Source organism: Diceros bicornis, chromosome 1 (assembly GCF_020826845.1).
Source record: "Diceros bicornis minor isolate mBicDic1 chromosome 1, mDicBic1.mat.cur, whole genome shotgun sequence".
Classification (NCBI taxonomy): Eukaryota; Metazoa; Chordata; class Mammalia; order Perissodactyla; family Rhinocerotidae; genus Diceros; species Diceros bicornis.
The window spans coordinates 56,276,250-56,299,011 of NC_080740.1; the positions used below are offsets into that span (position 1 = coordinate 56,276,250).

General features: G+C 46.3%; 1 protein-coding gene across 2 annotated transcripts in view; it reads right to left on the minus strand.

Moving 5' to 3' along the window:
• KLHL3 (kelch like family member 3) overlaps nucleotides 1-22,762 on the minus strand; it is a 112,124-nt gene that overhangs the window by 11,885 nt on the left and 77,477 nt on the right. For both annotated transcript variants that reach the window (XM_058540866.1, XM_058540875.1), the window contains 3 exons: nucleotides 4,191-4,308; nucleotides 3,586-3,783; nucleotides 1,957-2,058 (listed from right to left, as the gene is read on the minus strand). In XM_058540866.1, the coding sequence (XP_058396849.1) occupies nucleotides 1,957-2,058; nucleotides 3,586-3,783; nucleotides 4,191-4,308 (418 nt within the window). The remainder of the gene's footprint in view (nucleotides 1-1,956; nucleotides 2,059-3,585; nucleotides 3,784-4,190; nucleotides 4,309-22,762) is intronic.

The following is a 22,762-nucleotide window of genomic DNA, read 5'->3' on the forward strand; positions in this document are numbered from 1 at the left end:
GATGCAACAACCTGCCCACTCAGCTGCCTACCACTCATCAAAGCCTGAGCCACTGGCGGAGGAAAAGAGTGGGGTGTGGAGGAGACAGGAAGCACCTGAGGGCAGCCCCAGTAGACTGAAAACCTTATTCTCCATAACACACCCTCTCCGCTCTGTTGGGAGCTTCCGCCTAATCTCCAAGCCTCATTGGCCCTTTTCCGAAGTAGGGATTCTTCTAGGCAGCCAGCAGCAAATGATCCTGACTTGCATTCCTTCTTTCCCAGTATCATTCAGACTATATAGCCATGGTAAGGAGACGATGAGAGGGAGGAAGTACTGTGGAGACAAAGTGGAGAGATATATCTACGAGGCCACGGCAAAGCTGAGTCCACGGAACCTTCTCCCTCAACTTTCTCATCAAAGCTGGAAATGGGACTCATTGCTGCCCCAGGACGACCCACAGCCAAAAGAGCTTCAAATTCAGATGGACAAGATAAACAAATTCCCAGTCTGTCCTCTGGGTCCACAGGGCATGCTACAAGACAGCACTTCCCCACATACAGAACATGCTGACAGAAACCTTTGTCAAGGGGAGTATTTCAAATTACCACCATGAAGGTACCTCCTCTAACCCCCATCAACCATTCCAACCTTGCGTCAGCTGAAAAAATACCCACTCAAGGTCTCTCCTTTAGTCTATTAACAAGGATATGCTATTTTTAACCCCTACTCTATTGTCTGATATTCCTGGCTAAGGACCAAGGGCGGGAAATGGGAAGGTAGCTAGACAAAGCACTTATATTTGGCAGACAAATCAATTTCTGTTCCACCAGGAGGATGAGATTGCAAGAAACAATTTATCTTGGTAGGAGGACAAAATCCTTGCACTCACTAAGATGACTTGTTGAGGATGTGAGAATAATATACTTTTAAATGAAAATTTAAACTACACAATCCTGGTACAGATCGAGAAATGCAGTGAGAGAAAAGGATCTTTCCATTAATGTCTAACTCACTGCATGCTACACTCTCCCCGAAGCACGCGCGTGTGTTCTGGCGTATGCACAGGAGAGAGAATGTCTGTGTACATGTCTGCACAGGTATTCCAGCGAAATTCTCACTGCAGGACAGTGTTGTCCTGCAAGTATAATGTTCTGGTCCAAATAATGCTCTATGCTTTAATCCATTGAATTCACACATATTTATAAAACTCGTCCATATTAGCATTTCCTAATGGTCTAAGGAGTGTAGCATGGTAGAAAGATCCCTGGGTTAGGAGTCAGAAGACCTGGGTTCAAGGACTAGCTGTGCTATTTACTAACATGAGGCATATCACTTACTCCTCTGGGACTCAGTTTCCCCTTCTGAAGAATGGAGAAAATCTAAGTCCTGCCTATCTCCTTCAGAAGAGTTTTGGGAACAAAACGAGAAATCGAATGTAAAAGCCATTTACAAACTGCCTAGCTATGCCCCAGACCTCACCACTCCCTCTCGCCTCACCCCACACACCTGTCCTGGTTAGAGTAGGACTCTACCACCAACCTGCCCTGCAGTGACTACTCAGACCTGGAAAGAAAGCATGTTGAAAGCATGTGAAAGCATGTTGGTCCCTCCTCACTCAGCTCTCTGTTAATGTTCAACATATGAACATGAGGACAAAATTAATTAAACAATTAACTCTCACCCCTCCACAAGAAGCTCCTGGGTTATATAGAGACTCTGGATTCCCCACACCTCTCCCCTCCCCAACCTGTAACAGAGCCACTGACAAGCAGCCAAAGTGACAGGCTGGTACTTCCCCTCTAGGCTCCTACTCCCCCAAGCCCACCTCACTCACTTATTAGCCTTGGGCCAGCAGCTGCACCTCTCAGAGTCTCAACTTTCCTCATCTGTTAAATCAGGATACTGCTACCTGACTCAGCAGTGATGGGAAGAACAGAGCCAGGGCACCAGCCGCCACCCACTGCTGCTCCTTACCCTCCACGACGCCCACGCCCACACTGCTCCGCCGCGTATTCATTGGGGCCACAAAAAACCACTCGTTGGTCTTGTAGCTGTAGGCTTCCACTGACGCTAGGCCTGGGAGACAAGAGACTCATGAGATTTCTATGGTGCCAGACCTCACCCTGCTGTGCCAAGAAACAGTGAGGATGGGGGGAGAGTGCAGACCTGGGGGCCGGGAACCCGGGTGTACGGCTCAGCACCACCTCTGCCTCAGTGTGCAGCCTGTGGCACCTCCCTGAAACACATATGTACTGTGTCTGTCTGAGGGGTCCACTAAGACCTGACTCAGAGAGTGCATTGTGAGAGGACACGGGGTATAACTGAACTGCCCTGCAAACATAAATCATTAAACCTACAGAATGGAATAAATACCTGAGGACACCTCACTGAACACCTATTCCAACTCTCTTTTCCGTTGTTTTCCTCTACCCTAGAAGCTGGAAATTGAAAACTTGCCTTCCCAGACTCCCTTGAAGATAGGGGTGACCAAGTCAATGCAACCTAAGCAGAAGTCTGGCGGAGATTTCTGAAATAGCCTGTGCTTTTCTGATACAAGTACTACCCCTTCCTGCTTCTTGCTACATGGAACACAGATGTGTTGAATGGTGCCATAACAGCCATCTTGCGATCATGAGGATAAGGCCAAGAGACTCTTAAAGAATGTGGCCCCAATATCACTGAGGAACTGGATCAAGTCAGCAACTGCCAACCTCTGGACTTCTTGTTTCATGAGTAAAACAAAATCTCACATTTGTTTAAGCCATAGTTTAGTCAGGTTTTCTACTAACAGCCAAAAGCAATTCCTAAAAGAAACAATGCCTCACTTCCTTTTTGTTCTCTTTATTCCCAGGTCCTGCTCGCTAGAAGCAGCCCCTAGAGGGGCTATAGACCCTGGAATTATACGAGTGAGGCAAAGAGAAGGCTAGGAAAGGTTACCAATTGTGAAGACAAAAATAAAAATTCAGATAAGTCAAAAATACTGTTTTTCACATCACTGGGGGCCAAAGGATATCATCTTAGTTTAATAGAGTTACTGTCTACAGCGATATCCACCTGGAGATACAAGGAAAGATGAGATCATCTCTCCAAGTCCATATCCACTAGTAGTTTCTGATTCGAACTTTGAAGCTAGATAAAAGCCAGAAGCAAGAGGGCACTTCTGCAGTGGCACAGCCTTGCAAAGCTTCAGTGGGGCAGTAGGAAGGGCAATGGACAAAGACCGTGTGGCCTGAGTCAAGTCTCTTCCCACGGCTGAACCTCAGCTCCCTCATCTGTTCATTAGAAGGTTTAGACTACAGTCCTGAGACACCCTCTTTCTAAGGCTCGTCTTCTAAGCAAATGGGTTCCCAAACACTGGAAAGGAGAAAAGGGCCTCTTCTGAGGGCAAGGTCCTTCCTAGAGCCCTAGAAATGACAGCACATGGGCAGTTACATACTCTACATGTAGGAAGGCCAAGCTGGGAGAGGAGGAAAGATGGGTATGTTCTTGGGGCAGTAGTTACAGATGGACAGAAGGTTGGCCCAAGAAGTGACTGAGCAAACCAGAGTTGTATGGAGGGTGTGTCCCAGGCTGGGACGGCTGGGGACCACGTCCAGGACCTACCAGTACTGCCATCAAAGCCCCCCACGGCATAGAGCAGGTCGTTGAGAACGGCAGCGCCCAGCGTGCTCCGGCGCTCCTGCATGCTGGCGATGGACGTCCACTGGTCCTTCACACCGTCATACACATCCACCGTCCGCACGCGCAGGGAGCCGTTAAAGCCACCCACAGCGTACACATGGCCAGCCATGAATACCACACCTGAGGCACAGGAAACCAAGGCACCAAGGTCATCTCAGGTGGCTAATTACTCACATCAGTGAGGGACAATGGGGGAGCAAGGCAGGCACATGAATAATTCACCACAAAAGGTGATTTCCAACTTCAGATATTTGGAAGTCATTATGGGACTCATTGGATTTCTTTTCATATTTGTTTTTCTACTTTTGTTTGATTCAAACAAATACTTGGATTAGCTTGAAATCCGTAAGCACGTAAGAACTGAACCCAGAAGGTGTAGGTAGAAACCGGGCAGGTGGCGAAGGGAAATGAAAGGAGTCTGTAATACACAGATGTTTGGGGAAACAAGGAGCAGTGCGTGACTTCCAGCACCAAGCAGAGACACGCTGGGAAAGGCAGCCTGCAAAACGAGAGATGGTGCTGCTCACCTGCTCTGCATCTCCTGGAGGGAAGCTCAGCAATCTGGTCCCAGCGGTCCTCCTCAAAATCATAGCACTCCACGCTGCGGATCGCCTTGGGTGCCTGGCCGCCGACCACGATCATGACCTCCAGAAAGACAAGTGGACGTTAGCTGGGTCACCCAACATCCGGATTCATGGGTGACCAATCCCGTATTCCACATGCTAACTGCCCAGGGTCCAAGGGTGATCAGAGAGGACAGTTTACAGAGCTACATACATGAAGATGCTGCGCCTAATCACCAACAGGTAAGAATATTCAAGAAAAGTCTAACAAGCATCTTCCCACAGAAACACAACCATAAAGTCTACGCTCCCAAGTGCCCCTGCCCAGGGCTATGCTGGGGGTACGTGCAGCCACTCAGGGCATCTTCTGCAACCTCAGTGCTCTCAAGGATTTGGGGCAGGGAGACTAAATTTTACAACAAAATAAAATATTCCAAAATATATATCAAAACTTGAATATATTTTGGAATAGAATGCAGAATGTGGATGCATTTTTAAGATAAAATTATTTCAAAAATATTTCTGAAGGCATAGACTGCAGGGGGCACTTACTCATTGCAGTATGGGAAAAAATTTGGTAAATGCTGCTTTGTGGTAGTTACCACAAAAATGTTTGTAACTGATGATATACTGAAAAAGAGTGCTGAGTAAGGGAGTAGCTACCACTGCCAGTCACTGCCCCAACAACTCTGTGAGGTAGATATTATCATCCACGTTGACAGAAGAGGAAAGTAAAGCTCAGAGAACATAGGTAAGTTGCCCAAGGTCACACAGCTAAGAGTGGCAGAACAGAGACGGAAAGACAAGTCTGTCTGACACAGAGGTGACGTCAGCCCTACCCCTCTCCTGCTCTAGAGACAAGGTCCATGCAGACAGCTCACTATAGCCATGTTTTTCAAACTGCAGGTCACATTTCATTAGCACATCATGAGATCAATTTAATGGATTGAGACTAGCATACTTTTAATAGAACAGCACAGAAAATATAGTAAGGATGTTATTTCACGAAATATTTATTCTGGTTATGTCTCCTGGATAGCAATTTAAACATTTCTTAGTGTAGGGTGTAGTAAAAAAAAAAAAAAAAAAAAAAAATGAAAGCCACTGTTCTGGCTGCAATAATAGAACCTCAGTACTTAATTGCGGTATCCCCATTGTTGTGTCTAATTTTTGTTTATTAATAACATGACAATAAAGTACCAAAGTTAACAATAGTTTACATAGTTTAATAAACTTGTGCAAATTCATGGCTGTCCCTGTAATGATATCACTCTCACTCACTGGCATTCCAAGATGCTTTCTTAAGTAGAGAAAAAGGGATAGACGTCACAGGCAGCCCATCAATATAAATCACAGGATTTTCTCATTACCCATAGCCTGTCTTATTTACCCCAGTGGTTCTCAGCTGCATCTGAATCACCTTAAGGGTTTGTTAAAACACAAATTGCTGGGTCCTGAGCCCCAGAGTTTGATTCGGTAGGTCTGGAATGGGAACGAGAATTTACATCTCTAACAAGTTCCTGGTTGATGCTGATGCTGCTGTTCTTAGATTCATACTTTGACAACCACTGTTTCAACCCATGGACCATAGGGACATCCTGATGATGTGCCATTAAGAATTTTTGCCATTATGAATTATCCTAGTCCTCTTTACTTCCCCACAATGTATTTGGGGGAGAGGAGTGATCATCAAAATCTGTGTGAGCTCACAGGAGTACATCCCTCAGGTGAACATTATCCCCTATATGGGGAGGCAGAACCAGGGCTGACAATCATTGCTCAAGATCAGTCATTTATTCCCCAAGATTCCAGATTCAGGCTCACCCACTGCCCATGTGGGTGGTCACTGGTCATCAGTTAGTCCACAGCTGTCTGTGGTCAAATGTGGGTGACCAACGTTCAAAAGCTCAGAATTCAGTTCTGACTTCTGGGACATCCCAAAGGAAGTCAGGACACACAGTCCAGGCTTCGAGCTGTTTCCAGAAATAAACATTCTGCATTTGACTTTCCTTCGTGCCTTGGCTCAGAGGGTCCACTGCTCTGTACGAGAGAAGCTGAAGTCTACATTACTTCCCCTCTGTAATTCTTTGCTCAGATAGGCATCCATAAACAGTTCAAGGGGGATGTTGATGAACACAGCTCCTCAGCAAACTTCAGACAGTGCCCAACTTACCCCTCTGGGGCCAAATGACTTGCCCTGCCTTCATCAACACACCTAGAACTTGCATTGTCCTTCTGGTTCTGAGTTGGTAAAGCTGAAATGAAGTCAAACTATTGCAAGGACTTTCTTTGAAATCTGATTTTTGGGGCTGAGTGAGAATAACATCAGTTTTTAGTTTTCTTTCTGCAATCATCTCAGGCACCCAACACCCTCACACTTGCTCTTCTCTCTCCTTGAAACATTCTTCCCCCTTTTTGATCCCTCTGCTTTAACACCTGCTTATCTATCAGGTCTCAGTTTATATGTTACTTCCTCCAAGAGGACCTCTCTGACCTCCAAATCTGAGTTACATGTCCCTTCTCTGAGATCACACAGGCCCTGTGTCCTCCCACTAAAACTGCCCCACACTATGCTGTAACCATCTGGCGACCTGTCTCCCCTCCTAGACAGTGGCCCTGCCAGGACAAAAGATGTATCTGCCTCAGTCACCAAGATAACCCTAGGGCCTTATGGTGCCAGGTAAAAGTGAGGACTGAGATATTTATTTGGAATAAAGAATGAATGAATAGTAAATAGCACATGCAAAGAGTTAAATGGAAAAAAAAATACACAATTAAATGAAAAAAATACTCAGGCTAGAATGTCACATTCTTGGATTAAGACATGTTGGACACCAATTACAATTTGTTTGAGGAAAACAAACAAAATTAAAAAAGAGAGAGAGAGCTTTTCCCACCTTTGACTCAACTACCAAAGAAAGACTGTTTATTCTTTGCACAAGCTATCAAGCTTCTTCTGTAAATAAAAAAAGGCAAAGCTTTCAGGGACCTCATCACAACCCAGAAATTGTCTTCCACCAGAGGTAGGGAGGTCCATTCATATTGGGGAAAATCCAGCACTCATCTCTGAGAATTTTCATAGTAATACAGAAAAAATATTATAGAAATGCAAAAAATTTTAACGTTAAAGTAAACCTGAGTATAAAGACATAAATAATACAGGAGAAGGTGTTCAAAATAAACCTGCCTTTGAGCTCAAAGACCACTTGTGAGAGATGACTTTTAATATTCGACACTTGTACAATGCTCTGGGAAGAGTAATTATGAGGCTTTGAAGGGTAGGACCATCGGTTTTCGAAAATGTGGAGGTAGCTCAAGGCAGAAGGAGGAGTAGGTGTACTCTCTCTTCTCTCATAGGCATAAGAAATCCCATCTCTATGGCAGGTCTTGCAAGAAGCCATCATACAAGGAACACTACACTCATCATGTAATCGTACAGAGTAAAAAGAATAAATGTCCTATCTTGAATACTTACGGATGGTTGTTTCCATAGATACCTAATATTAGCAACCAATTAGACAAAAATGAGTATTCCCCAAAGTCTACATGTATTACATCTCAGAAATTATAAACCTCAAGCTACTTAAGAAGACCACAGGATGTAGGGCAAGAAGAGACTTGAACTATTCTCTCCTGCAAGCCCTTATTTTACATTTCCAGAAAAACTCAGGCCCAAGGAGTTCAATAATCATATTTCTTTCTTTCCTCAATATCCCCAAAGCCCAATTTACTAAAGATTTGTAATGTCTTTAACAGAAATTACTGACTCATATCAGCTTATTTAATGATCACTATTTTTTACATTTTGCCTTCAAGGTAACTCTGAGTAAAGAACTACCAGTGGTCATACGGGAATCACAATCAAGTAAAGAACAGCTTCCAGGCTAACAATTATGCTAGCCCAAACATAATTTAATTACACTCAAAAAATGCAATGTACTTGGGAATCTTGCAGGGCACCTTGGGGTTCTGACCCCAAGTCTCAATTGTCACTGTGTTGAAGGCTGCAGAAGTGCTGATGAATGGAAAGTTCTGGTTGAGAGACTATGGGTGAGCCAAACTCGACTGTTGAGGGGGATGGCTACTGGACAGCTCCCAAGGAAAACACTCTCATTTTGTAAAGTCAAATGGTATTTACTTTAGGGAGATTAGTGAGACCACAGAAAGACTACCTGATTCCTTAGGAAGGAAATTTCACTCCCAGCATAACAAGACGGTTTTTTGTTTTTTTTGTGAGGAAGATCAGCCCTGAGCTAACATCCATGCTAATCCTCCTCTTTTTGCTGAGGAAGATCGGCTCTGAGCTAACAACCATTGCCAATCCTCCTCCTTTTTTTTTTTTCCCCAAAGCCCCCGAGTAGATAGTTGTGCATCATAGTTGCACGTCCTTCTAGTTGCTGTATGTGGGACACGGCCTCAGCATGGCCGGAGAAGCGGTGCGTCGGTGCGTGCCCGGGATCAGAACCCAGGCTGCCAGTAGCGGAGCACATGCACTTAACTGCCAAGCCACGGGGCCGGCCCCAAGACGGTTTTTAAATACATATATAATGCTATCTCTTTTACATGGATGATTGTGACTCCACCAGTGTGACTGTGGGAGTGAAGGCATGTTGGTCACTCCTCACGATATGACAACCACTCTGTGTTTGAGAGCCATTAGGTACCAGAGATTAGCCAGGGAAAGGGGCAGTCAGTGAACAGGGTAGAGCTTTCCAGCCGACTTGTGGATCAAGACTCTATCCCTAACCCATAAGTCATTAGACTCTCCACTAAGGTGAGAGGAACAACCTGGGATCTGCACAATTTTTTCATCAGGCAAGAGTAGAGTGTATGTCCAAACTCTCTTCCATGACCGGTGAGCTGGGCAGGAGGCAGGCCCAGCCAGTCGGTCCCTCGGGCCAGGGCAGGAAGCGAGAGTCTCTCTTACCCTGGTGCGTGGGGCCGCAGGGCTAACACCAAAAATTCATCCGAAGGAGCATGTCGAGGTCGAGGCAGAAGACTTGTCCCAGCAGGTTCCTGAGCAACAGGTGCTCCTGGCAAGGACTGACAGCCAAGGCGCAGAGACAATGGAGGTTGGAGAAACAGCAACGCGAGAGCAAGACCCGGGGGAGAGAGAGGGAGTGGGAAAGTGGACTTGGGAGTCAGATACACCCGGGCTCAAATATCAGCCCAGTCTCTCAATAGCTATGCAGCCAAGGGCAAGGCACTGAACCATGCTGAGCCTCACTTTCCTCACCTGTAATATCAGGATAATAGGGTGTTTCCGCTCTGGGTGTCAGGAGGCTTAAATGATACTAAGCACTTAGCACAGTGCTTGGTAAACAGCACACACTAAATGTTAGCTTTTATTATTAAATCAACACCAGCATCATTACTATTGTTTAAAGCAGTTGGTAAAAAACAGATACTCAATAAATGTAGAAAAGGACACTCATGATCTGTAAATGGGAGGGTGAGCACCACTAATTTCAGCGGTGATGATGCAGCTTTTACAGCACCCTGCGGTGTTTTCCAGGTGTGGCCTGGGTCCTTTAAAGGGCCAAGATGGAAGAGAAGCAGTGTCCACCAGGGGCCTGGCCCAGGTGAGGAGTCACCCCGCCCACCCTGCCAACAGCCTTGTTTCCAGCAACGTCTACCCAAAGCAGGACAGCCCAACTCAGGAGGAAGCCACTCACTTCCAGCCCAAACGGCTTTTGGTGTAATTTTTAATAAGTTCAATAGAGATGTCAAGTGAACTGAAATGCCAGTGAAAAGTGCCAGGCTCGGTACATCTCCAAGGGTTCATTTGCATCTTCCTGGAACCTCCTTTCTCTGCTGCCATCTGTGGAACAGGGTAACGTAGGAGTGTTTGGAGCAGCTGGGAGACAGCCTCTGGTCGTCCATGGCAACCCAGCCTCAGGGAAAGTGCTGGGTGGTGAATGTGTGGGAGCCCAGATGATGTTATTAGCTGTTCCGGCTTGAATGTGTCAGTGTGATCTGTGCATATGCGGCTCAGGAAAATACACCCTTATTAGCCTCTGCAGCTATCTCAAGGCAGAGTCCTATTTCTTTCAGGCAGGGGGCTGGGCTGGCAAACAGGTTCACTGCTGAGAACAGTGCAAATCTCTCTCCACCACTTTGTTTCTCAAAGTCGGCTCTGTCAGAGAGCCCATCTGGACTGAATTCATGAAAGCCCAAACTTGCCTGCCCTTGGAATTCCTGTGGTTGCTCCTCCAACTAGCCCAGTTATCTCCTAACTTCTTCTGTTCCTCCACTTATTCGGCCACACATATTTCTATCTTGCGTTCTCAGAGAGACTTCTTAAAAGCCTCCAGAGGGCAGGAATCCGGCTTCTTTCCACACAGTACCCAGCTAAAATGCTTCTGTGAAATTCAGAGACAGCATAATGTTTAACAGTTAAGAGCACAGGGTCTGGAGTCAGCCATCCTGGGCTTAAATCTCAGCTTGGCTATTTACTAGCTGTTCTTTAAAGACACATCACAAATTCTTTGATACTCCTGCATTCAAGACATGGAACTTAATTCCCCTCCCCTTGAGCACTGGCTAGACTTACTGACTTGCACCTAGCAAATAAAATACACAGAACTAACGGGGCATCATTTTGAGAGTAGGGTACGAAAAGACTACAGCTTCTGTCTCGGGCGTGCTCTCTCATTCTCTTGCTGTAGAATCACTCACTCTGGGAGAAGCCAGCTGCCATGTCATGAGGACACTCACGCAGCTTACAGAGAGGCCCACAGGGTGAGGAACCGAAGCCTGCAAGCAACCATGAGAGTGAGCATAGAATCACATTCTCCTCAAGGCTTCCTTGAGGTGACTGCAGTCCCAACAGCTTGACTACAACTTGATGAGAGGCCCTGGGCCAGGATGACCCAGCTAAGCCTCTCCATTTTCCTGCCCTCAGAAATTGTGACATAATAAACATTTGTTGTGTTAAGCCACCAAGGTTAGGGTAATTCGTAACACAGAAACTGATAACTAATGCATAATGAGTAGGTGACATAACCCAAGATCCAATTTCCTCATGTGTAAGATGGGGATAATTACAGTTGTGAAAATCCTGTGAGATAATAAATGGACATCATTAGCCCAGTGCCTGGCACATGCTAAGTGTTCAGCAACTGAGATCTGCTCTCTTCATCACCGTGGGGTTAGTACTGTGCAGGGGTCAAAAGCATAGGCCTTGAGTCGGCCAGACCTGAATGCAAGGCCTCACGCCGCCACTTAAGAGTTGTGAAACCCTGGGCAAGTCATTCAATCTCACTGAATCTCAGTTTTCTCGAAAATCAAAACTTCCAGAGTTGTTATGAAGATAAAATAAGATAATGTATATGAAGTGCTTTGCCAAAAACACAAGGAAGCTATATTTAAACAATCCTGCTTGTATCATCATCAATACCTTTGCTAATAAGGACACAATGACCTGGGAAGCAACAAAGCACAAAGTACAAATTACTTAAGTGGCCATCAGAGGGTGTGAGCCAGCACTCTCCTGCAGTCATCTAAACCAGTTTCTGAATGTTTGCTCTCACAGACAACTTGCATTTCACCTTGGAGAGAGCTTGGACCTCAGCTCTTGCAGAAAGCTTTCCCCAACCCCTTGTCCCTCTCTGTGCTCGTAGAGTGTCTTGCCCATACCTCCACTGTGGCCCTTACACGGTCCACCGTAATTGTCCTTTTACATCTGTCTCCCCTCCACCTAATCTGGAGCACCCTGGGGAAGGGACCAGCTCATACGAGTCTGTGTGGCTCCAGCACCTAGCCCAGTGCCTGGCAATTGGTAACTTAATGTACATGTGCTGAATGAGTGAACGAGTAAATTAATGAGTTAATGCATGCATGATAGTTTATAGTTTATTACCGGGGTTGGTTTTTTTAATCTAAGTGTTTCACATCCCATCTAATCCCGCAGGAATGATAACTGGATTCATTCAATACTGGACTTGTGGGCTGAACCAAATGTTCTAGGGTCAATCTAAATTAGTGATCAAAAGAGGATATAAAGTAGGACGTAATCCTCACTACATCCAAGTGAAAACATACGTATGAATGCAGACAAGCATTGGAAAACAAGTGCGAGTGACAGAAATGTACTAAAAGTACTAAATCTCCATGAGGTTATTTCTTCTTTAAAAATATATCTCTTTCATTCACGAAAACTTTCACTATTGCCCACCCTGTGCCAGACTCCAGGCTATGTGCCAAGGACATGGGTGAATAACGCCTGCCATCACTGAATCTACAGTTTAGTGGAGGAACTAACACTCTAGAAGAGAACCCTAAACACCTCCCTGAAGTGTCAGCCTGGGGCCCCCAATAATCTCCTGGAACTTCTGCCCCTGTTTTTCAGAAACCAATGAAGCCATCACCAACCTGACCTCTCCGTCTCCATTAAACAATCTTTCTCATCAATTGTATTTCTACATATTAGCAATAAACTATTAGAAATTAGAATTTAAAAAGAAAACATTTACAATAACATCAAAAACTATGAAATACCTAGGGATAATTCTAACAAAAGGTATGGAAGACTCATATACTGAAAACTATAAAACATTGCTAAGAAAAATTAAAGAAGACCTAAATAAATGGACATATATACTGTGTTCATGGATCAGAAGATTTAGTATTGTTAAGATGTCAATTCCCCCTAATTGATCTAAAAATTCAATACAATCCCTATCAAAATCCCCTGTTCTGCAAAACACGCTTTTTTTGTAGAAATAGGCAAGCTGAACATGCAAAGGACCTAGAATAGCCAAAACAACTTTGAAGAACAAAATTGGAGGATACACTACCTGATTTCAAGACCTACTATAAAGCTAGTAATCAAGGCAACATGGTATGGGTGTAAAGATAGACAAACATTTAAATGGAACAGAAGAGAGTCCAGAAATAGACCAACGCATATATAGCCAATTATTTACAGCAAAGGTGCCAAAGTAATTCAATGGAAAAGGGAGAATCTTCCCAATAAATGCTGTGGAACAACTGGACATTCAATTGGAAAATAAATGAAACTTGACCCTTACCACACACACCATATTTTTAAAAATCTCAAGTGGATCATACACCTAAATGTTAAACCTAAAACTTTACAATTGCTAGAAGAAAGAATACGAGAAAATCTTTGTGATCTTAGATTAGGCAAAGATTTTTGAGATAGAACACAAAATACATAAACCATAACAGAAAAATATTGATAAAATTATAAACTTCTGCTCTTCCAGAAGATATCTCTAAAAAAATGAAAAGACAAGGCACAGGTTGGGAGAAAATATTTGCAAAATATTTATCTGATAAAAGACTTGTATCCACAATACATAAAGAACTTTTACAACTCAATAAGAAGAAAATTACCCAATTTTTTAAACGTGAAAAAGATTTGAACAGATACTTCATCAAAGAAGAAATAAGATGGCAAATGAGCATGAAAAGATGCTCAACATCATTAGTCGTTGTTGTTAGTGCCATCGTGTTGATTCTGACTCCTAGTGACCCTGTGTAGAGCAGAGCAGAACTCTGCCCAGTATTTTTGTGCCATCCTCTCATTTTCCAGCACTATATCAGACAACGCTCTGCTGCTATTCATAGGATTTTCATGGCCAATTTTTTTGGAAGTAGGTAGTCAAGTCCTTCTTCCTGGTCTGTCTTAGTGTGGAAGCTCCACTAAAACTTGTCCACCATGGGTGACCCTGCTGGCATTTGAAATACCAGTGGCATAGCTTTCAGCATCACAGAAACACACAGCTGCCACAGTATGACAACCTACAGTCAGGTGGTGTGGTTCCCTGACTGGGAAACGAACCCGGGTAGCAGTGGTAGAGCGCCAAATCTGAACCACTAGACCACCAGGGCTGGCTATCATTAGTCATTAGAGAAATGTAAATTAAAACCATAATGAGATACCACCAGATACCTACTAGAACAGCCACAATTTTTTTAAATAGATAATACAAATAGGTGAAACTCTGGTGTAACTGGAACTCTCATACACTGCTGGTGGGAATGCATGGTGGTACAGCCATTTTGAAAAACAGGTTTGCAAATTCTTTTGAAGTTAAACATGTCTGGGGCCGTCCCGGTGGCATAGTGGTTAAGTTCGTGTACTCCGCTTCGGCAGCCCAGGATTTGAGGGTTCAGATTCCAGGTGCGGACCTACACACCGCTCATCAAGCCATGCTGTGGCAGCAACCCACATACAAGATAGAGGAAGATTGGCACAGCTGTTAGCTCAGGGACAATCTTCCTCATCAAAAAAAAAAAAAAAGTTAAACATGTACTTACCATACAACCCAGCAATCCTACTCATATTTACACAAGAGAAATTAAAACACATGTCCACACAAAGATCTGTGGGTGAATGTTCAGAGCAGCTTTATTTGTAATAGCCAAAAAGGACACCCAAATGTCCATCAACTAGTGAATGGATAATTACAGTACATCCATACAATGGAATATTACTTAGCAGTAAAAAGGAACAAACTCCTGATACACACAACAACATGGATGAATCTCAAAAGCATTATGCTAAGAGAAAGAAGCCAACTCAAAAGTCTACATACAGCATGATTCCATTTATTTGACATTCTAGAAAAGATAAAACTGTAAGGACAGATATCAGATCAATAGTTGCCAGGGGCTGGGGTTGAAGAAGGGGCTTGACTACAAAGCAGCAAAAGGGAACTTTTTGAAGTGATTAAAATATTTTATGTTTTGATTGGGATGGTGGTTACATGAATAAACACATTTATCAAAATTCATCAAACGCATCCCTAAAAAGAGCAATTTTACTGTGTATAAATTATTATACCTCAATAAACCTGAATTTAAAAGAAAAAAGTCTGGGATGTTGATAATAGAAGAAGCTAGGCAAGTGTGGGGGCAGAAGGCATAGGGGAAATCTCTGTATTTTCCCCTCAATTCTTCTGTGAACCTAAAACTGCTCTAAAAAAATAAAGTCTTGGGCCAGCCCCGTGGCTTAGCGGTTAAGTGCGCGTGCTCCGCTACTGGCAGCCCGGGTTCAGATCCCAGGCACGCACCGACACATCGCTTCTCCGGCCATGCTGAGGCCACGTCCCACATACAGCAACTAGAAGGATGTGCAACTATGACGTACAACTATCTACTGGGGCTTTGGGGGAAAAAAAAGGAGTAGGATTGGCAATAGTTGTTAGCTCAGAGCCGGTCTTCCTCAGCAAAAAGAGGAGGATTAGCATGGATGTTAGCTCAGGGCTGATCTTCCTCACAAAAATAAATAAATAAATAAAGTCTTAATAAAAAAAGGAAGGAAATGTATTGGAAATGCATCTCTTAATGAGATGAATGAGATGTTACAGTGCTTTAATTTAAAGAGATTTTGCTGATAAAAAAAAAAAAAAAAGAAAGAAAGAAAAAGATTTTTTTTATCTGCCACCAAAACCTGAAAGCTGTGTCCTGGGAGGCAGTTTGGTATAAGAGAAAAACCACAGACTCGAGTGAAACAGACCTTGGTTCAAACCCCAGCTCTGTACTTACTAGTGGTGTAACTGGGCAAGTTACTTAACCTCTCTGAGTAAACTCAGAAAAGTAGGGATATGAGTAGTACTGACCTATTATTCTGATGATTCAATAAGATGATGTACAATGTGATAATCCTCAACGTGATTGTTTCCTCAGCACACCCCGTTCCTCAAACCCACAGTAGGGGATCCCCTCATTAATTTAAGCTCCCAAACAATGGTGACAAGAATAGAGATTGAGAAGCAGGCTGGACAACACATACAACTTTAAACGATTCAAGGATTAAAGACGGGAACAATCAGGCAAAGAGCAGTGGTGCCTTTTTTTTAATTCCTTCAACAGATTCAAAGGAAGTCCTGGCTCCAGTTCCCTGCAGAAGGCTGTACGCCCAGGGATCTAAACGTTTTCATCCTGAAAATAAATGGTTCCTATGGAGTAGACGTGACAGGGGGGACAACTGTGGCCTCCTGAAACAAAGGGTGGACTCTTCTTAACTATAGACTCAATATCCGGGGGGGCTTCCCACCATGCTTAGTCCAGGCTCAGACACAAACCTCACTTTGATTTTTAAAACTGTCTTTCTGTGGGTGTATGTAAAAGCTAGACATGGAGTCTAGAAAAGGAGAGGTCACTGGGTATGGCCTCCACACAAAGAAACTGGGCCAGCTCTGCACCATTTCCTTAGCTCCAGAACACACTCCCCAGCAAGAGATGTCATTAACGTGATATCATAAAGGATGAGAACCTCAGTTTCCAAAGAGAAAAGTCACAAAGACACGCAACAAAGCCAGCTGAAAACCCGGGATGTAAAAAGCCTCCTCCACGTGAAACAACAGTGCACCTTAGCACCCACATTCTCAAGACAAAAAGCTTGTGGAAATTTAGATCGTAATGGTCATAGGTGGTATTCAAATCCATGGGACACAGGGACATCATTTAATACAATAACTTTGGGGCAACTGGCTCATGATTTGCAACACAGATAAAGCTGGATTTCTACGCTCACTCCTTACGCCAAAATCAATCCTAAGTGCGTCAAAGATTCAAATGTAAAACAGAAATCATAAAAGTACTTGAAGAGAACATGAGAGGTTCTTTTTTAATCTCGGAGTAGGGAAAACATCTCTCATATGATGTGAAGGATGTAAATTATGTTAAAAATTTAATATGTTAACACCTTAAGGGGCAGTTGGGGCGAGTCTTCTATGAATAGAGTCTATCGATCCCAACTGACTCTGTTCGCGGAAGACTCACCCTAAACTGTTCAGAGAAAATTGAGAACAAGGGAGTGCTACAGAGGGATAAGTTTGGGAGGGTCGGGGTGGAGGGGGCCCAGGTGGGGACATGTGTGTGCACCTTGATAGCTGTTTCGCGCCGTAGCAATTCGCGCCATAAAATGTAACTGTCTGAATGTTTTGAATTAACCAATCATGTAAAACCGCGCCAACCTTTTCCCGCTTTATGCTCCCAAATCCTATAAAAGAACTTGCCCCCTAAGGCTCGGGGTCGACCCCTCTGTCTCCTGCGAGGGACACGAGTCGACCCGGAGCTCCGTTCAATAAACCTCTTGCGTTTGCATCAAGTTCGGTCTTCTGTGTCTGTGGGCCCGCGTCATCCCGAGACCTGGTGAGTTGGGATTTCCCTCCCCTTCCCCTTGGGAATCCAACATTTGGGGGCTCGTCCGGGATCCACGCGGTAACCCCAGACTCCGAAGACCCCTTGGAGGTAGGCCTGAGTGACTGAGTGTGTGAGTGTGTGCGGCGCCGCAAAGTATTGTTTTATTGTTTTGGTTTCAGTATCGGGCAGCCGCCGCTTAGGCCCGTGAGGACCGAGCGGCTGCAGTGGCAGACGTGCTGGGAACTGCAGGCTGCAACCCTGGGGGACGCCCCAAGGGACAAGGGGAGTCAGGAAAGCCTGACTACCCCCTTTCAGGTAGAAAAAGAAACGGCACTCTTTTTCCCAGGGAGGACACGAAAACCCCTCCCGTCTGAAACCGCCTTCGGTTGGCTTGTACAGACACCAACCGGGCAAAGTTGTTTGTGTCTTGCTGTGTTTTTGATGTTCATTGTTCTGTTTTTGTTCGTTACGTGGACCTCATTTGACGGGATGGGACAGACTATGACGACCCCCCTCTCTTTGACCTTAGACCACTGGACTGAAGTGAGAGCGAGAGCGCACGAATTGGCGGTAGAAATAAAAAAAGGGCGTTGGCAGACTTTTTGCACCTCTGAGTGGCCCTCCCTCAATGTGGGTTGGCCCCCTGAGGGGACGTTTAATCTAACTGTTATCCTCGCGGTGAGGGCTATTGTTTTCCAGGAGAGACCGGGGTCCCATCCTGACCAACGACCATATATTACAGTGTGGCAGGATCTGGTGCAGAACCCACTCCCGTGGGTTAAGCCATGGGTAAAAGCAGAAAAACTAAGCCCCCGAGTCCTGGCGCTGCAGGATGCGGAGACACGGCAAAAATCGAAATCAACTCGAACAGCGGAGTCGGAGACCCCTTCGGCCCCCCCCCGGGGTCTACCCTGAGATTGAGCCTCCTCCCGAATGGCCCCCTTTCTCGCCTCCTCCTTACCCCTCCCCCGCTCCAGGATCGCAATCAGGACGGAGGGCGACTGGCTCGGGTCCCTCCGCTGGAACCCGAAGCCGCCGCGGAGCCACTCCGGACGGGCCTGATACCACGGTGGCGCTCCCGCTAAGAGAGTATGGAGCTCCTGCGGGGCCCAACCAGCTGTCACCCCTCCAGTACTGGCCTTTCTCTTCCTCAGACCTGTATAACTGGAAAAATAACCATCCCCCCTTTTCAGAAAACCCCGCCGGATTAACTGCCCTGATAGAGTCCCTAATGTTTTCCCATCAGCCCACTTGGGATGATTGTCAACAGCTCTTACAGGCACTCTTTACCACGGAGGAGAGAGAAAGAATCACACAGGAAGCAAGAAAGAATATCCGAGGCACCAACGGGCAGCCGGCAACGATAGCGGAAGCGGAAGAAGGGTTTCCGCACAACCGGCCCAATTGGGACTATAACACGGCTGAAGGTAGGGAGGTGCTGTCCGTTTATCGCCGGGCTCTAGTGGCGGGTCTCCGAGGGGCCGCAAGGCGGCCCACCAATTTGGCTAAGGTAAGAGAGATCCAGCAGGGGCCCACTGAACCTCCCTCCGTTTTCCTAGAACGATTGATGGAGGCTTACCGCAGGTATACGCCCTTCGACCCATCCTCGGAAGGGCAAAAGGCCTCTGTCATTATGGCCTTTATTGGACAGTCTGCCCCAGATATAAAAAGGAGATTACAAAGGCTAGAAGGGCTGCAGGACTACGACTTGCGGGACGTGGTAAAGGAGGCTGAAAAGGTGTATCATAAAAGAGAGAGTGAGGAGGAAAAGCGAGAGAGAGAGAGAAGGGAGGCTGAAGAGAGGGAAGATAAGAGAGATAGGAGACAAGAGAAGAAACTGACCAAAATACTGGCCGCAGTGATAAAGGCGACAGGGCCAGATCATAGGCAGTCAGGGAACCTGGGCAACGCCCCACGACCAGGCTCGCGCAGACGACAGCCCTAAGACAAGGACCAATGTGCCTATTGTAAGGAGAGAGGACACTGGGCAAGGGAATGCCTGGTTCCTTGCCGGTCTCCTTGGAACACCCCTCTCCTGCCTGTAAAAAAAGCCTGGAACTGCTGATTATAGGCCGGTCCAGGATTTGAGGGAAGTGAACAAGAGAGTGCAGGACTTACACCCTACTGTGCCAAACCCATATAGCCTACTCAGCTCCCTCCCCCCATCACGGAAATGGTATACTGTCCTGGACCTGAAAGATGCATTCTTCTGTCTGCGGCTGCACCCAAAGAGCCAATTACTTTTTGCTTTCGAGTGGCGCGACCCTGATATGGGGATCGCTGGACAACTGACTTGGACAAGACTGCCTCAAGGGTTTAAAAACTCCCCCACCCTGTTCGATGAGGCCCTCCACAGGGATTTGACTGACAATAGGGTTAAAAACCCTCAAGTGACTCTTTTACAGTATGTAGATGATCTACTGTTGGCGGCGGAAACCCCGGGAGACTGTGAGGAAGGAACCAAGCGCCTCCTGGCCGAGTTGGGTGAGTTGGGGTACCGGACGTCAAAGAAGAAGGCACAATTGTGCCAGGAGAAAGTAGTCTACTTAGGCTACACACTAAAAGACGGCCAAAGGTGGTTAACCGACGCCCGGAAAAAGACTGTGACTCAGATCCCGGCCCCAACCTCCGCTCGCCAGGTAAGGGAATTCCTGGGGACGGCCGGTTTCTGCCGGTTGTGGATCCCAGGGTTTGCTACCCTGGCTGCTCCACTGTACCCATTGACTAAGGAAAGTGGGAACTTTGTCTGGACTCTAGAGCACCAGAAGGCTTTTGAGACTCTAAAACGGGCATTATTAGAGGCACCCGCGTTGGCCCTACCAGATTTGACCAAGCCCTTCACCTTGTATGTAGATGAAAGAAAGGGAATCGCCCGGGGAGTCCTAACTCAAGCCCTTGGGCCCTGGAAGCGCCCAGTCGCATATCTACCAAAAAAACTGGATCCGGTAGCCAGTGGATGGCCTTCCTGCTTAAGGGCGATTGCCGCCACTGCCCAGCTGGTAAAAGATGCAGATAAGCTAACTCTGGGCCAACAGATAACCATAGTAGCCCCCCATGCCTTGGAGAGCATTATCAGACAGCCTCCAGATCGATGGATGACTAACGCCCGGGTGACTCACTACCAAAGTCTGCTCCTAACTGAGAGAATTACCTTCGCCCCACCGGCCATCTTAAACCCGGCCACACTACTGCCCGAAGCAGATGATGAAGTACCTGTTCACCAATGCGGCGACATCTTAGCATCAGAAACGGGGACCCGACCCGATCTGCCAGATGAGCCATGGGCTGGAGCCCCTAATTGGTACACCGACGGCAGCAGCTTCATGGCAGAAGGTAAGAGGATGGCCGGGGCGGCTGTGGTAGACGGGAAAAAGACTCTGTGGGCAAGCCGCTTGCCGGAAGGGACTTCTGCACAAAAGGCTGAGCTTATCGCCCTGACACAGGCGTTAAGGTTAGCTGAAAATAAGACTGTGGCCCAGGTCATCAGAAAGGCACCGACCCCATAGCTCAAGGGAACCGCCTAGCCAAGCGGGCGGCACTAGGACCTATGGTCCTGACTCTCCAGGGAGCTAAGGTCAGCAAAGCTGCCTCCGGTGGGGAACTAACTAAAGAAGAGAAAGTCCTTTCCGTTGCAGAAGGGCGAGAATATCTATCACAGCTACACCGGCTAACCCACTTGAGCCCTCAGAAACTAATTAAAATTATTGAGGCCTCCCCGTACCAGGTACCAGATTTGAGAAAGGCGGCTGAGGCTCCGGGGAGATAGGCCTGAAACCTTTTGGGAGATAGACTTTACTGAAATCAAACCGGCCCGGTATGGAAATAAATATCTTCTAGTATTTGTAGATACCTTCTCGGGATGGGTAGAGGCTTTCCCCACCCGAAAAGAGACTGCCTCTGTAGTAGCCAAGAAGATATTGGAAGAAATCCTCCCGAGATTCGGGATCCCAAAGGTAATTGGATCTGACAACGGTCCTGCATTCGTTGCCCAGGTAAGTCAGGGACTGGCCAGTCAACTGGGGGTCAATTGGAAATTACATTGTGCTTATAGACCCCAGAGTTCAGGCCAGGTAGAGAAGATGAATAGAACAATTAAAGAGACCCTAACTAAATTGTCTATGGAGACCGGCGATAGTGACTGGACAGCCCTCCTGCCCTTTGCCCTGTTCCGCGTCCGGAACACCCCACAGGGACCCTTAAAACTTACACCCTTTGAGATCCTCTATGGAACCCCTCCCCCTTTGGCACAAATAGGGATACATGACCCTGACATTGTACCTTCTATACCTTTGTCAGCCCGCTTGAAAGCACTCGAGGCTGTCAGGCGCGACATCTGGAACCAGCTAAAAGAGGCTTACCAGCCTGGTGATCTGCTCATACCGCACCAGTTCCAGGTTGGGGACTCTGTCCTTGTGAGACGACATCGGACGGGGTCGCTAGAACCACGTTGGAAGGGGCCCTACGTGGTGCTCCTCACTACACCCACAGCAGTCAAGGTGGACGGTATAACTTCCTGGGTTCACGCTACACACGTAAAGAAGGCACCCCAGAATGCAGCAGATCTCTGGAAGGTGGAAAAGACTGATAACCCTCTTAAGCTGCGTTTGCGTCATGGGAACGGCAAGCAGGTCGTCCAATCCTAATCCCCACGCTCCTCAACTGCTCACGTGGCAAGTCGTCTCCCAGGTAGGAGATATAACCTGGTCAATCCAAAAAACTGCTTCCCCTTGGACATGGTGGCCGGACTTACACCCTGACCTTTGTAAACTGGCTATAGGAACCCCCGACTGGGATTTCATGGGTCGACGAGGGGGGGCAAAACAAGCCGGAGGATGCCACTCCCCCCATCGCAAGGGTAAACTAAAGGCATACCCCTATTTTTGCGTGCTTGTGCAGTTAGTGCCTAGAATCTACTATCATACTGCCAATAGTTTCGAAGATGAGTTTGATCAGAAATCTATACTAAGGAAAAGAGAACCAGTAACCCTCACCCTAGCTGTGCTCCTGGGACTGGGAGTTGCCGCGGGCGTAGGAACCGGCACTGCAGCCTTAGTTGCAGGGGAGAGAGGATTAACTGCCCTGAGCAATGCTATAGATGAAGACCTCAGGACTTTAGAGCAGTCTATCTCTAAGCTAGAAGAGTCCCTCACCTCCCTGTCTGAAGTAGTGCTCCAGGTGAGGAGGGGATTAAATCTGTTGTTTTTAAGGGAAGGAGGGCTTTGTGCAGCTCTTAAAGAAGACTGCTGTTTCTATGCAGATCACACAGGGGTAGTCCGAGACTCAATGCAAAAATTAAAGAAAAGATTAGACATGAGGCAGCAAAGCAGGGAGGCGCAACAAAGCTGGTTTGAATCCTGGTTCACTAAGTCCCCCTGGATGACGACCTTACTATCCTCCCTAGCAGGACCCTTGCTGAT